This window comes from Eleutherodactylus coqui, chromosome 3 (genome assembly GCF_035609145.1).
Source record: "Eleutherodactylus coqui strain aEleCoq1 chromosome 3, aEleCoq1.hap1, whole genome shotgun sequence".
In the NCBI taxonomy this organism is placed as follows: Eukaryota; Metazoa; Chordata; class Amphibia; order Anura; family Eleutherodactylidae; genus Eleutherodactylus; species Eleutherodactylus coqui.
The window spans coordinates 317,458,301-317,474,642 of NC_089839.1; the positions used below are offsets into that span (position 1 = coordinate 317,458,301).

At 58.6% G+C, this 16,342-nt stretch overlaps 1 protein-coding gene across 1 annotated transcript in view; it reads left to right on the forward strand.

The window, feature by feature from the left end:
- The first annotated feature begins 81 nt into the window (after positions 1–81).
- The window catches only part of MAST2 (microtubule associated serine/threonine kinase 2), a 199,379-nt gene continuing 183,118 nt past the window's right edge, over positions 82–16,342 (forward strand). Inside the window, exon 1 of the mRNA XM_066598027.1 lies at positions 82–274. Within this exon, the coding sequence (XP_066454124.1) occupies positions 110–274 (165 nt within the window). The 5' untranslated portion in view covers positions 82–109. The remainder of the gene's footprint in view (positions 275–16,342) is intronic.

Here is a 16,342-nt window from a genome sequence, read left to right on the forward strand (position 1 = left end):
GCCAATCCCTGGGCTTCGCCTGTTGTTGCTATGCTCCCGGCCCCGCCCCGCTGCAGTCTGACAGGGGGAGGATGTAGTTCCGGCTGGCGGGCGGCGGAGTGATCGCTTTATGAGGGGAGAGACATGGTGGAGCCCGACTGAGCCGCCCGCAGCGATGAGGAGAACCCGCGGCTGTACGGAGAGGCCTGGGGGGATGGAGGAGAGCCGGGCTGGCCCGAGCCTGCGGCGGAGGAGGACCGTGGGGGCGGAGGAGAGAGCGGGTAGCAGAGAGCAGGTAACCGGGTTGGCCTGCCGCCATTCCTCCAGCACTAGGCTTGTCTGAAGAGCTGACAGTCAGAGAGGGCGGAGCCCGGGAGCTGACGCTCTACCGCCAGCATGTCCGGTCATTAACCCCTTCCACCGCACTGACCCCAGGAGCTGACGCTCTACCGCCAGCATGTCCGGTTATTAACCCCTTCCACCACACTGACCCCAGGAGCTGACGCTCTACCCCAGTGTATGCGGTTATTAACCCCTTCCACCGCACTGACCCCGGGAGCTGACGCTCTACCGCCAGCATGTCCGGTCATTAACCCCTTCCACCGCACTGACCCCAGGAGCTGACGCTCTACCCCAGTGTATCCGGTTATTAACCCCTTCCACCACACTGACCCCAGGAGCTGACGCTCTACCCCAGTGTATCCGGTTATTAACCCCTTCCACCGCGCTGACCCCAGGAGCTGACGCTCTACCCCAGTGTATCCGGTCATTAACCCCTTCCACCACACTGACCTTAGGAGCTGACGCTCTACCCCAGTGTATCCGGTTATTAACCCCTTCCACCGCACTGACCCCGGGAGCTGACGCTCTACCCCAGTGTATCCGGTTATTAACCCCTTCCACCGCACTGACCCCAGGAGCTGACGCTCTACCCCAGTGTATCCGGTTATTAACCCCTTCCACCGCACTGACCCCGGGAGCTGACGCTCTACCCCAGTGTATCCGGTTATTAACCCCTTCCACCGCACTGACCCCAGGAGCTGACGCTCTACCCCAGCCTATCCGGTTATTAACCCCTTCCACCGCACTGACCCCAGGAGCTGACGCTCTACCTCCAGCCTATCCGGTTATTAACCCCTTCCACCGCACTGACCCCGGGAGCTGACGCTCTACCCCAGTGTATCCGGTCATTAACCCCTTCCACCACACTGACCTTAGGAGCTGACGCTCTACCCCAGTGTATCCGGTTATTAACCCCTTCCACCGCACTGACCCCGGGAGCTGACGCTCTACCCCAGTGTATGCGGTTATTAACCCCTTCCACCGCACTGATCCCAGGAGCTGACGCTCTACCCCAGTGTATCCGGTTATTAACCCCTTCCACCGCGCTGACCCCAGGAGCTGACGCTCTACCCCAGTGTATCCGGTTATTAACCCCTTCCCCCGCACTGACCCCGGGAGCTGACGCTCTACCCCAGCCTATCCGGTTATTAACCCCTTCCACCACACTGAGCCCGGGAGCTGACGCTCTACCCCAGTGTATCCGGTTATTAACCCCTTCCACCGCACTGACCCCAGGAGCTGACGCTCTACCCCAGCCTATCCCGTTATTAACCCCTTCCACCGCACTGAGCCCGGGAGCTGACGCTCTACCCCAGTGTATCCGGTTATTAACCCCTTCCACCGCACTGACCCCAGGAGCTGACGCTCTACCCCAGCCTATCCCGTTATTAACCCCTTCCACCGCACTGACCCCAGGAGCTGACGCTCTACCCCAGTGTATCCGGTTATTAACCCCTTCCACCGCACTGACCCCGGGAGCTGACGCTCTACCTCAGTGTATGCGGTTATTAACCCCTTCCACCGCACTGACCCCAGGAGCTGACGCTCTACCCCAGTGTATCCGGTTATTAACCCCTTCCACCGCACTGACCCCAGAAGCTGACGCTCTACCCCAGTGTATCCGGTTATTAACCCCTTCCACCGCACTGACCCCAGGAGCTGACGCTCTACCCCAGTGTATCCGGTTATTAACCCCTTCCACCGCACTGACCCCGGGAGCTGACGCTCTACCCCAGTGTATCCGGTTATTAACCCCTTCCACCACACTGACCTTAGGAGCTGACGCTCTACCCCAGTGTATGCGGTTATTAACCCCTTCCACCGCACTGATCCCAGGAGCTGACGCTCTACCCCAGTGTATCCGGTTATTAACCCCTTCCACCGCACTGACCCCAGAAGCTGACGCTCTACCCCAGTGTATCCGGTTATTAACCCCTTCCAGCGCACTGACCCCAGGAGCTGACGCTCTACCCCAGTGTATCCGGTTATTAACCCCTTCCACCGCACTGACCCCGGGAGCTGACGCTCTACCCCAGTGTATCCGGTTATTAACCCCTTCCACCACACTGACCTTAGGAGCTGACGCTCTACCCCAGTGTATGCGGTTATAACCCCTTCCACCGCACTGATCCCAGGAGCTGACGCTCTACCCCAGTGTATCCGGTTATTAACCCCTTCCACCGCACTGACCCCGGGAGCTGACGCTCTACCCCAGTGTATCCGGTTATTAACCCCTTCCCCCGCACTGACCCCGGGAGCTGACGCTCTACCCCAGTGTATCCGGTTATTAACCCCTTCCCCCGCACTGACCCCGGGAGCTGACGCTCTACCTCCAGCCTATCCGGTTATTAACCCCTTCCACCGCACTGAGCCCAGGAGCTGACGCTCTACCTCAGTGTATCCGGTCATTAACCCCTTCCACCGCACTGACCCCGGGAGCTGACGCTCTACCCCAGCGTATCCGGTTATTAACCCCTTCCACCGCACTGACCCCAGGAGCTGACGCTCTACCCCAGCCTATCCGGTTATTAACCCCTTCCACCGCACTGACCCCAGGAGCTGACGCTCTACCCCAGCCTATCCCGTTATTAACCCCTTCCACCGCACTGACCCCAGGAGCTGACACTCTACCCCAGTGTATCCGGTTATTAACCCCTTCCACCGCACTGACCCCGGGAGCTGACGCTCTACCGCCAGCATGTCCGGTCATTAACCCCTTCCACGACACTGACCCCAGGAGCTGACGCTCTACCCCAGTGTATCCGGTTATTAACCCCTTCCACCGCACTGACCCCAGAAGCTGACGCTCTACCCCAGTGTATCCGGTTATTAACCCCTTCCACCGCACTGACCCCGGGAGCTGACGCTCTACCCCAGTGTATCCGGTTATTAACCCCTTCCACCACACTGACCTTAGGAGCTGACGCTCTACCCCAGTGTATCCGGTTATTAACCCCTTCCACCGCACTGACCCCGGGAGCTGACGCTCTACCCCAGCCTATCCGGTTATTAACCCCTTCCACCGCACTGACCCCAGGAGCTGACGCTCTACTCCAGTGTATCCGGTTATTAACCCCTTCCACCACACTGACCCCGGGAGCTGACGCTCTACTCCAGTGTATCCGGTTATTAACCCCTTCCACCACACTGACCTTAGGAGCTGACGCTCTACCCCAGTGTATCCGGTTATTAACCCCTTCCACCGCACTGACCCCAGGAGCTGACGCTCTACCCCAGTGTATCCGGTTATTAACCCCTTCCACCACACTGACCTTAGGAGCTGACGCTCTACCCCAGTGTATCCGGTTATTAACCCCTTCCACCGCACTGACCCCAGGAGCTGACGCTCTACCCCAGCCTATCCGGTTATTAACCCCTTCCACCGCACTGACCCCAGGAGCTGACGCTCTACCCCAGTGTATCCGGTTATTAACCCCTTCCACCGCACTGACCCCAGGAGCTGACGCTCTACCCCAGTGTATCCGGTTATTAACCCCTTCCACCGCACTGACCCCAGGAGCTGACGCTCTACCGCCAGCATGTCCGGTCATTAACCCCTTCCACCGCACTGACCCCAGGAGCTGACGCTCTACTCCAGTGTATCCGGTTATTAACCCCTTCCACCACACTGACCCCAGGAGCTGACGCTCTACCCCAGTGTATCCGGTCATTAACCCCTTCCACCGCACTGACCCCAGGAGCTGACGCTCTACCCCAGCCTATCCGGTTATTAACCCCTTCCACCGCACTGACCCCGGGAGCTGACGCTCTACCCCAGCGTATCCGGTTATTAACCCCTTCCACCGCACTGACCCCAGGAGCTGACGCTCTACCCCAGTGTATCCGGTTATTAACCCCTTCCCCCGCACTGACCCCAGGAGCTGACGCTCTACCTCAGTGTATCCGGTTATTAACCCCTTCCACCGCACTGACCCCCGGGAGCTGACGCTCTACCCCAGCCTATCCGGTTATTAACCCCTTCCACCGCACTGACCCCAGGAGCTGACGCTCTACTCCAGTGTATCCGGTTATTAACCCCTTCCACCACACTGACCCCAGGAGCTGACGCTCTACCCCAGCCTATCCGGTTATTAACCCCTTCCACCACACTGACCCCAGGAGCTGACGCTCTACCCCAGCGTATCCGGTTATTAACCCCTTCCACCGCACTGACCCCAGGAGCTGACGCTCTACCGCCAGCATGTCCGGTCATTAACCCCTTCCACCGCACTGACCCCCAGGAGCTGACGCTCTACCGCCAGCATGTCCGGTCATTAACCCCTTCCACGACACTGACCCCAGGAGCTGACGCTCTACCCCAGTGTATCCGGTTATTAACCCCTTCTACCGCACTGACCCCAGGAGCTGACGCTCTACCCCAGTGTATCCGGTTATTAACCCCTTCCACCGCACTGAGCCCGGGAGCTGACGCTCTACCGCCAGCATGTCCGGTCATTAACCCCTTCCACCACACTGACCCCAGGAGCTGACGCTCTACCCCAGCCTATCCGGTTATTAACCCCTTCCACCGCACTGACCCCAGGAGCTGACGCTCTACCCCAGCCTATCCGGTTATTAACCCCTTCCACCGCACTGACCCCCAGGAGCTGACGCTCTACCCCAGCCTATCCGGTTATTAACCCCTTCCACCGCACTGACCCCAGGAGCTGACGCTCTACCCCAGCCTATCCGGTTATTAACCCCTTCCACCGCACTGACCCCAGGAGCTGACGCTCTACCCCAGCCTATCCGGTTATTAACCCCTTCCACCGCACTGACCCCAGGAGCTGACGCTCTACCCCAGCCTATCCCGTTATTAACCCCTTCCACCGCACTGACCCCGGGAGCTGACGCTCTACCTCAGTGTATCCGGTTATTAACCTTTTCCACCGCACTGACCCCAGGAGCTGACGCTCTACCCCAGTGTATCCGGTTATTAACCCCTTCCACCGCACTGACCCCGGGAGCTGACACTCCACCTCACTGTATCCGGTTATTAACCCCTTCCACCGCACTGACCCCAGGAGCTGACGCTCTACCCCAGCCTATCCGGTTATTAACCCCTTCCACCGCACTGACCCCAGGAGCTGACGCTCTCCCCCAGTGTATCCGGTTATTAACCCCTTCCACCGCACTGATCCCAGGAGCTGACGCTCTACCCCAGCGTATCCGGTTATTAACCCCTTCCACCGCACTGACCCCAGGAGCTGACGCTCTACCTCCAGCCTATCCGGTTATTAACCCCTTCCACCGCACTGACCCCAGGAGCTGACGCTCTACCGCCAGCATGTCCGGTCATTAACCCCTTCCACCACACTGACCCCAGGAGCTGACGCTCTACCCCAGTGTATCCGGTTATTAACCCCTTCCACCACACTGACCTTAGGAGCTGACGCTCTACCCCAGTGTATCCGGTTATTAACCCCTTCCAGCGCACTGACCCCGGGAGCTGACGCTCTACCCCAGTGTATCCGGTTATTAACCCCTTCCACCGCACTGACCCCGGGAGCTGACGCTCTACCCCAGTGTATCCGGTTATTAACCCCTTCCACCGCACTGACCCCGGGAGCTGACGCTCTACCGCAGCCTATCCGGTTATTAACCCCTTCAACCGCACTGACCTTAGGAGCTGACGCTCTACCTCAGCCTATCCGGTTATTAACCCCTTCCACCGCACTGACCCCAGGAGCTGACGCTCTACCCCAGTGTATCCGGTTATTAACCCCTTCAACCGCACTGACCTTAGGAGCTGACGCTCTACCTCAGTGTATCCGGTTATTAACCCCTTCCACCGCACTGACCCCGGGAGCTGACGCTCTACCCCAGTGTATGCGGTTATTAACCCCTTCCACCGCACTGACCTTAGGAGCTGACGCTCTACCCCAGTGTATCCGGTTATTAACCCCTTCCACCGCACTGACCCCAGGAGCTGACGCTCTACCCCAGTGTATCCGGTTATTAACCCCTTCCACCGCACTGACCCCGGGAGCTGACGCTCTACCCCAGTGTATCCGGTTATTAACCCCTTCCACCGCACTGACCCCAGGAGCTGACGCTCTACCCCAGCCTATCCGGTTATTAACCCCTTCCACCGCACTGACCCCAGAAGCTGACGCTCTACCCCAGTGTATCCGGTTATTAACCCCTTCCATCGCACTGACCCCAGGAGCTGACGCTCTACCCCAGTGTATCCGGTTATTAACCCCTTCCACCGCACTGACCCCAGGAGCTGACGCTCTACCCCAGCCTATCCGGTTATTAACCCCTTCCACCGCACTGACCCCAGAAGCTGACGCTCTACCCCAGCCTATCCGGTTATTAACCCCTTCCATCGCACTGACCCCAGGAGCTGACGCTCTACCCCAGTGTATCCGGTTATTAACCCCTTCCACCGCACTGACCCCAGGAGCTGACGCTCTACCCCAGTGTATCCGGTTATTAACCCCTTCCACCGCACTGACCCCAGAAGCTGACGCTCTACCCCAGTGTATCCGGTTATTAACCCCTTCCACCGCACTGACCCCAGGAGCTGACGCTCTACCTCCAGCCTATCCGGTTATTAACCCCTTCCACCACACTGACCCCAGGAGCTGACGCTCTACCCCAGTGTATCCGGTTATTAACCCCTTCCACCGCACTGACCCCAGGAGCTGACGCTCTACCCCAGTGTATCCGGTTATTAACCCCTTCCACCGCACTGACCCCGGGAGCTGACGCTCTACCTCAGTGTATGCGGTTATTAACCCCTTCCACCGCACTGACCCCGGGAGCTGACGCTCTACCCCAGTGTATCCGGTTATTAACCCCTTCCACCACACTGACCTTAGGAGCTGACGCTCTACCCCAGCGTATCCGGTTATTAACCCCTTCCACCGCACTGACCTTAGGAGCTGACGCTCTACCCCAGCCTATCCCGTTATTAACCCCTTCCACCGCACTGACCCCGGGAGCTGACGCTCTAACACAGTGTATCCGGTCATTAACCCCTTCCACCGCACTGACCCCAGGAGCTGACGCTCTACCCCAGTGTATCGGGTTATTAACCCCTTCCACCGTACTGACCCTAGGAGCTGACGCTCTACCCCAGTGTATCCGGTTATTAACCCCTTCCACCGCACTGACCCCAGGAGCTGACGCTCTACCTCCAGCCTATCCGGTTATTAACCCCTTCCACCACACTGACCCCAGGAGCTGACGCTCTACCCCAGTGTATCCGGTTATTAACCCCTTCCATCGCACTGACCCCAGGAGCTGACGCTCTACCCCAGTGTATCCGGTTATTAACCCCTTCCATCGCACTGACCCCAGGAGCTGACGCTCTACCCCAGTGTATCCGGTCATTAACCCCTTCCACCGCACTGACCCCAGGAGCTGACGCTCTACCCCAGTGTATCCGGTTATTAACCCCTTCCACCACACTGACCTTAGGAGCTGACGCTCTACCCCAGCGTATCCGGTTATTAACCCCTTCCACCGCACTGACCCCAGGAGCTGACGCTCTACCTCCAGCCTATCCGGTTATTAACCCCTTCCACCACACTGACCCCCAGGAGCTGACGCTCTACCCCAGTGTATCCGGTTATTAACCCCTTCCATCGCACTGACCCCAGGAGCTGACGCTCTACCCCAGTGTATCCGGTTATTAACCCCTTCCACCACACTGACCTTAGGAGCTGACGCTCTACCCCAGCGTATCCGGTTATTAACCCCTTCCACCGCACTGACCCCAGGAGCTGACGCTCTACCTCCAGCCTATCCGGTTATTAACCCCTTCCACCACACTGACCCCCAGGAGCTGACGCTCTACCCCAGTGTATCCGGTTATTAACCCCTTCCATCGCACTGACCCCAGGAGCTGACGCTCTACCCCAGTGTATCCGGTTATTAACCCCTTCCATCGCACTGACCCCAGGAGCTGACGCTCTACCCCAGTGTATCCGGTTATTAACCCCTTCCACCGCACTGACCCCGGGAGCTGACGCTCTACCCCAGCCTATCCGGTTATTAACCCCTTCCACCGCGCTGACCCCAGGAGCTGACGCTCTACCTCAGTGTATTCGGTTATTAACCCCTTCCACCGCGCTGACCCCAGGAACTGACGCTCTACCCCAGCCTATCCGGTTATTAACCCCTTCCACCGCGCTGACCCCAGGAGCTGACGCTCTACCCCAGCGTATCCGGTTATTAACCCCTTCCATCGCGCTGACCCCAGGAGCGGACGCTCTACCTCAGTGTATCCGGTTATTAACCCCTTCCCTCGCACTGACCCCAGGAGCTGACGCTCTACCCCAGCCTATCCGGTTATTAACCCCTTCCACCGCGCTGACCCCAGGAGCTGACGCTCTACCTCAGTGTATCCGGTTATTAACCCCTTCCCTCGCACTGACCCCAGGAGCTGACGCTCTACCCCAGCCTATCCGGTTATTAACCCCTTCCACCGCGCTGACCCCAGGAGCTGACGCTCTACCCCAGTGTGTCCGGTTATTAACCCCTTCCACCACACTGACCCCAGGAGCTGACGCTCTACCCCAGTGTATCCGGTTATTAACCCCTTCCACCGCACTGACCCCGGGAGCTGACGCTCTACCTCCAGCCTATCCGGTTATTAACCCCTTCCACCGCACTGACCCCAGGAGCTGACGCTCTACCTCCAGCCTATCCGGTTATTAACCCCTTCCACCACACTGACCCCAGGAGCTGACGCTCTACCTCCAGCCTATCCGGTTATTAACCCCTTCCACCACACTGACCCCAGGAGCTGACGCTCTACCTCAGTGTATCGGGTTATTAACCCCTTCCACCACACTGACCCCAGGAGCTGACGCTGTACCCCAGTGTATCCGGTTATTAACCCCTTCCACCGCACTGACCCCGGGAGCTGACGCTCTACCCCAGCCTATCCGGTTATTAACCCCTTCCACCGCACTGACCCCGGGAGCTGACGCTCTACCCCAGTGTATCCGGTCATTAACCCCTTCCACCACACTGACCTTAGGAGCTGACGCTCTACCCCAGTGTATCCGGTTATTAACCCCTTCCACCGCACTGACCCCGGGAGCTGACGCTCTACCCCAGTGTATCCGGTTATTAACCCCTTCCACCGCACTGATCCCAGGAGCTGACGCTCTATCCCAGCGTATCCGGTTATTAACCCCTTCCACCGCACTGACCCCAGGAGCTGACGCTCTACCTCCAGCCTATCCGGTTATTAACCCCTTCCACCGCACTGACCCCAGGAGCTGACGCTCTACCCCAGTGTATCCGGTTATTAACCCCTTCCACCGCACTGACCCCAGGAGCTGACGCTCTACCGCCAGCATGTCCGGTCATTAACCCCTTCCACCACACTGACCTTAGGAGCTGACGCTCTACCCCAGCCTATCCGGTTATTAACCCCTTCCCCCGCACTGACCCCAGGAGCTGACGCTCTACCCCAGTGTATCCGGTCATTAACCCCTTCCACGACACTGACCCCAGGAGCTGACGCTCTACCCCAGTGTATCCGGTTATTAACCCCTTCCACCACACTGACCCCGGGAGCTGACACTCCACCTCACTGTATCCGGTTATTAACCCCTTCCACCGCACTGACCTTAGGAGCTGACGCTCTACCCCAGTGTATTCGGTTATTAACCCCTTCCACCGCACTGACCCCAGGAGCTGACGCTCTACCCCAGCCTATCCGGTTATTAACCCCTTCCACCGCACTGACCCCGGGAGCTGACGCTCTACCCCAGTGTATCCGGTTATTAACCCCTTCCACCGCACTGACCCCAGGAGCTGACGCTCTACCCCAGCCTATCCGGTTATTAACCCCTTCCACCACACTGACCCCAGGAGCTGACGCTCTACTCCAGTGTATCCGGTTATTAACCCCTTCCACCACACTGACCCCAGGAGCTGACGCTCTACCCCAGCCTATCCGGTTATTAACCCCTTCCACCACACTGACCCCAGGAGCTGACGCTCTACCCCAGCCTATCCCGTTATTAACCCCTTCCACCGCACTGACCCCGGGAGCTGACGCTCTACCCCAGTGTATCCGGTTATTAACCTTTTCCACCGCACTGACCCCAGGAGCTGACGCTCTACCCCAGTGTATCCGGTTATTAACCCCTTCCACCGCACTGACCCCGGGAGCTGACGCTCTACCCCAGCCTATCCGGTTATTAACCCCTTCCACCGCACTGACCCCGGGAGCTGACGCTCTACCCCAGCCTATCCGGTTATTAACCCCTTCCACCGCACTGACCCCAGGAGCTGACGCTCTACCCCAGTGTATCCGGTTATTAACCCCTCCACCGCACTGACCCCAGGAGCTGACGCTCTACCCCAGTGTATCCGGTCATTAACCCCTTCCACCGCACTGACCCCAGGAGCTGACGCTCTACCCCAGTGTATCCGGTTATTAACCCCTCCACCGCACTGACCCCAGGAGCTGACGCTCTACCCCAGTGTATCCGGTCATTAACCCCTTCCACCGCACTGACCCCAGGAGCTGACGCTCTACCCCAGCCTATTCGGTTATTAACCCCTTCCACCGCACTGACCCCAGGAGCTGACGCTCTACCCCAGTGTATCCGGTTATTAACCCCTTCCACCGCACTGACCCCGGGAGCTGACGCTCTACCTCCAGCCTATCCGGTTATTAACCCCTTCCACCGCACTGACCCCAGGAGCTGACGCTCTACCTCCAGCCTATCCGGTTATTAACCCCTTCCACCACACTGACCCCAGGAGCTGACGCTCTACCTCCAGCCTATCCGGTTATTAACCCCTTCCACCACACTGACCCCAGGAGCTGACGCTCTACCTCAGTGTATCGGGTTATTAACCCCTTCCACCACACTGACCCCAGGAGCTGACGCTGTACCCCAGTGTATCCGGTTATTAACTTCTTCCACCGCACTGACCCCGGGAGCTGACGCTCTACCCCAGCCTATCCGGTTATTAACCCCTTCCACCGCACTGACCCCGGGAGCTGACGCTCTACCCCAGTGTATCCGGTCATTAACCCCTTCCACCACACTGACCTTAGGAGCTGACGCTCTACCCCAGTGTATCCGGTTATTAACCCCTTCCACCGCACTGACCCCGGGAGCTGACGCTCTACCCCAGTGTATCCGGTTATTAACCCCTTCCACCGCACTGATCCCAGGAGCTGACGCTCTATCCCAGCGTATCCGGTTATTAACCCCTTCCACCGCACTGACCCCAGGAGCTGACGCTCTACCTCCAGCCTATCCGGTTATTAACCCCTTCCACCGCACTGACCCCAGGAGCTGACGCTCTACCCCAGTGTATCCGGTTATTAACCCCTTCCACCGCACTGACCCCAGGAGCTGACGCTCTACCGCCAGCATGTCCGGTCATTAACCCCTTCCACCACACTGACCTTAGGAGCTGACGCTCTACCCCAGCCTATCCGGTTATTAACCCCTTCCCCCGCACTGACCCCAGGAGCTGACGCTCTACCCCAGTGTATCCGGTCATTAACCCCTTCCACGACACTGACCCCAGGAGCTGACGCTCTACCCCAGTGTATCCGGTTATTAACCCCTTCCACCACACTGACCCCGGGAGCTGACACTCCACCTCACTGTATCCGGTTATTAACCCCTTCCACCGCACTGACCTTAGGAGCTGACGCTCTACCCCAGTGTATTCGGTTATTAACCCCTTCCACCGCACTGACCCCAGGAGCTGACGCTCTACCCCAGCCTATCCGGTTATTAACCCCTTCCACCGCACTGACCCCGGGAGCTGACGCTCTACCCCAGTGTATCCGGTTATTAACCCCTTCCACCGCACTGACCCCAGGAGCTGACGCTCTACCCCAGCCTATCCGGTTATTAACCCCTTCCACCACACTGACCCCAGGAGCTGACGCTCTACCCCAGCCTATCCGGTTATTAACCCCTTCCACCACACTGACCCCAGGAGCTGACGCTCTACCCCAGCCTATCCCGTTATTAACCCCTTCCACCGCACTGACCCCGGGAGCTGACGCTCTACCCCAGTGTATCCGGTTATTAACCTTTTCCACCGCACTGACCCCAGGAGCTGACGCTCTACCCCAGTGTATCCGGTTATTAACCCCTTCCACCGCACTGACCCCGGGAGCTGACGCTCTACCCCAGCCTATCCGGTTATTAACCCCTTCCACCGCACTGACCCCGGGAGCTGACGCTCTACCCCAGCCTATCCGGTTATTAACCCCTTCCACCGCACTGACCCCAGGAGCTGACGCTCTACCCCAGTGTATCCGGTTATTAACCCCTCCACCGCACTGACCCCAGGAGCTGACGCTCTACCCCAGTGTATCCGGTCATTAACCCCTTCCACCGCACTGACCCCAGGAGCTGACGCTCTACCCCAGTGTATCCGGTTATTAACCCCTCCACCGCACTGACCCCAGGAGCTGACGCTCTACCCCAGTGTATCCGGTCATTAACCCCTTCCACCGCACTGACCCCAGGAGCTGACGCTCTACCCCAGCCTATTCGGTTATTAACCCCTTCCACCGCACTGACCCCAGGAGCTGACGCTCTACCCCAGTGTATCCGGTTATTAACCCCTTCCACCGCACTGACCCCGGGAGCTGACGCTCTACCTCCAGCCTATCCGGTTATTAACCCCTTCCACCGCACTGACCCCAGGAGCTGACGCTCTACCTCCAGCCTATCCGGTTATTAACCCCTTCCACCACACTGACCCCAGGAGCTGACGCTCTACCTCCAGCCTATCCGGTTATTAACCCCTTCCACCACACTGACCCCAGGAGCTGACGCTCTACCTCAGTGTATCGGGTTATTAACCCCTTCCACCACACTGACCCCAGGAGCTGACGCTGTACCCCAGTGTATCCGGTTATTAACCCCTTCCACCGCACTGACCCCGGGAGCTGACGCTCTACCCCAGCCTATCCGGTTATTAACCCCTTCCACCGCACTGACCCCGGGAGCTGACGCTCTACCCCAGTGTATCCGGTCATTAACCCCTTCCACCACACTGACCTTAGGAGCTGACGCTCTACCCCAGTGTATCCGGTTATTAACCCCTTCCACCGCACTGACCCCGGGAGCTGACGCTCTACCCCAGTGTATCCGGTTATTAACCCCTTCCACCGCACTGATCCCAGGAGCTGACGCTCTATCCCAGCGTATCCGGTTATTAACCCCTTCCACCGCACTGACCCCAGGAGCTGACGCTCTACCTCCAGCCTATCCGGTTATTAACCCCTTCCACCGCACTGACCCCAGGAGCTGACGCTCTACCCCAGTGTATCCGGTTATTAACCCCTTCCACCGCACTGACCCCAGGAGCTGACGCTCTACCGCCAGCATGTCCGGTCATTAACCCCTTCCACCACACTGACCTTAGGAGCTGACGCTCTACCCCAGCCTATCCGGTTATTAACCCCTTCCCCCGCACTGACCCCAGGAGCTGACGCTCTACCCCAGTGTATCCGGTCATTAACCCCTTCCACGACACTGACCCCAGGAGCTGACGCTCTACCCCAGTGTATCCGGTTATTAACCCCTTCCACCACACTGACCCCGGGAGCTGACACTCCACCTCACTGTATCCGGTTATTAACCCCTTCCACCGCACTGACCTTAGGAGCTGACGCTCTACCCCAGTGTATTCGGTTATTAACCCCTTCCACCGCACTGACCCCAGGAGCTGACGCTCTACCCCAGCCTATCCGGTTATTAACCCCTTCCACCGCACTGACCCCGGGAGCTGACGCTCTACCCCAGTGTATCCGGTTATTAACCCCTTCCACCGCACTGACCCCAGGAGCTGACGCTCTACCCCAGCCTATCCGGTTATTAACCCCTTCCACCACACTGACCCCAGGAGCTGACGCTCTACTCCAGTGTATCCGGTTATTAACCCCTTCCACCACACTGACCCCAGGAGCTGACGCTCTACCCCAGCCTATCCGGTTATTAACCCCTTCCACCACACTGACCCCAGGAGCTGACGCTCTACCCCAGCCTATCCCGTTATTAACCCCTTCCACCGCACTGACCCCGGGAGCTGACGCTCTACCCCAGTGTAACCAGTTATTAACCCCTTCCACCGCACTGACCCCAGGAGCTGACGCTCTACCCCAGTGTATCCGGTTATTAACCTTTTCCACCGCACTGACCCCAGGAGCTGACGCTCTACCCCAGTGTATCCGGTTATTAACCCCTTCCACCGCACTGACCCCGGGAGCTGACGCTCTACCCCAGCCTATCCGGTTATTAACCCCTTCCACCGCACTGACCCCGGGAGCTGACGCTCTACCCCAGCCTATCCGGTTATTAACCCCTTCCACCGCACTGACCCCAGGAGCTGACGCTCTACCCCAGTGTATCCGGTTATTAACCCCTCCACCGCACTGACCCCAGGAGCTGACGCTCTACCCCAGTGTATCCGGTCATTAACCCCTTCCACCGCACTGACCCCAGGAGCTGACGCTCTACCCCAGTGTATCCGGTTATTAACCCCTCCACCGCACTGACCCCAGGAGCTGACGCTCTACCCCAGTGTATCCGGTCATTAACCCCTTCCACCGCACTGACCCCAGGAGCTGACGCTCTACCCCAGCCTATTCGGTTATTAACCCCTTCCACCGCACTGACCCCAGGAGCTGACGCTCTACCCCAGTGTATCCGGTTATTAACCCCTCCACCGCACTGACCCCAGGAGCTGACGCTCTACCCCAGTGTATCCGGTCATTAACCCCTTCCACCGCACTGACCCCAGGAGCTGACGCTCTACCCCAGCGTATCCGGTTATTAACCCCTTCCATCGCGCTGACCCCAGGAGCTGACGCTCTACCGCCAGCATGTCCGGTCATTAACCCCTTCCACGACACTGACCCCAGGAGCTGACGCTCTACCCCAGTGTATCCGGTTATTAACCCCTTCCACCGCACTGACCCCAGGAGCTGACGCTCTACCGCAGCGTGTCCGGTTATTAACCCCTTCCACCGCACTGACCCCGGGAGTTGACGCTCTGCTCCAGTGTATCCGGTTATTAACCCCTTCCATTGCACTGACCCCAGGAGCTGACGCTCTACCCCAGTGTATCCGGTTATTAACCCCTTCCACCGCACTGACCCCAGGAGCTGACGCTCTACCCCAGCCTATCCGGTTATTAACCCCTTCCACCGCACTGACCCCAGGAGCTGACGCTCTACCCCAGTGTATCCGGTTATTAACCCCTTCCATTGCACTGACCCCAGGAGCTGACGCTCTACCCCAGCGTATCCGGTTATTAACCCCTTCCATTGCACTGACCCCAGGAGCTGACGCTCTACCCCAGTGTATCCGGTTATTAACCCCTTCCATTGCACTGACCCCAGGAGCTGACGCTCTACCCCAGTGTATCCGGTTATTAACCCCTTCCACCGCACTGACCCCGGGAGTTGACGCTCTACCCCAGCCTAGCCGGTTATTAACCCTTTCCACCGCACTGACCCCGGGAGCTGACGCTCTACCTCAGCCTATCCGGTTATTAACCCCTTCCACCGCACTGACCCCAGGAGCTGACGCTCTACCTCACTGTATCCGGTTATTAACCCCTTCCATTGCACTGACCCCAGGAGCTGACGCTCTACCCCAGTGTATACGGTTATTAACCCCTTCCACCGCATTGACCCCGGGAGCTGACGCTCTCCCCCAGTGTATCCGGTTATTAACCCCTTCCACCGCGCTGACCCCAGGAGCTGACGCTCTCCCCCAGTGTATCCGGTTATTAACCCCTTCCACCGCGCTGACCCCAGGAGCTGACGCTCTCCCCCAGTGTATCCGGTTATTAACCCCTTCCACCGCACTGACCCCAGGAGCTGACGCTCTACCCCAGTGTATCCGGTTATTAACCCCTTCCACCGCACTGACCCCAGGAATTAATGGGAAACTGATCAAATTTGCTGATGACACAAAACTAGGAGGGATAGCTAACACTAGGGAAGAGAGCGAGTATTCAGAAAGATCTAGAAAAGCCTGAACAGTGGGCGGCGACT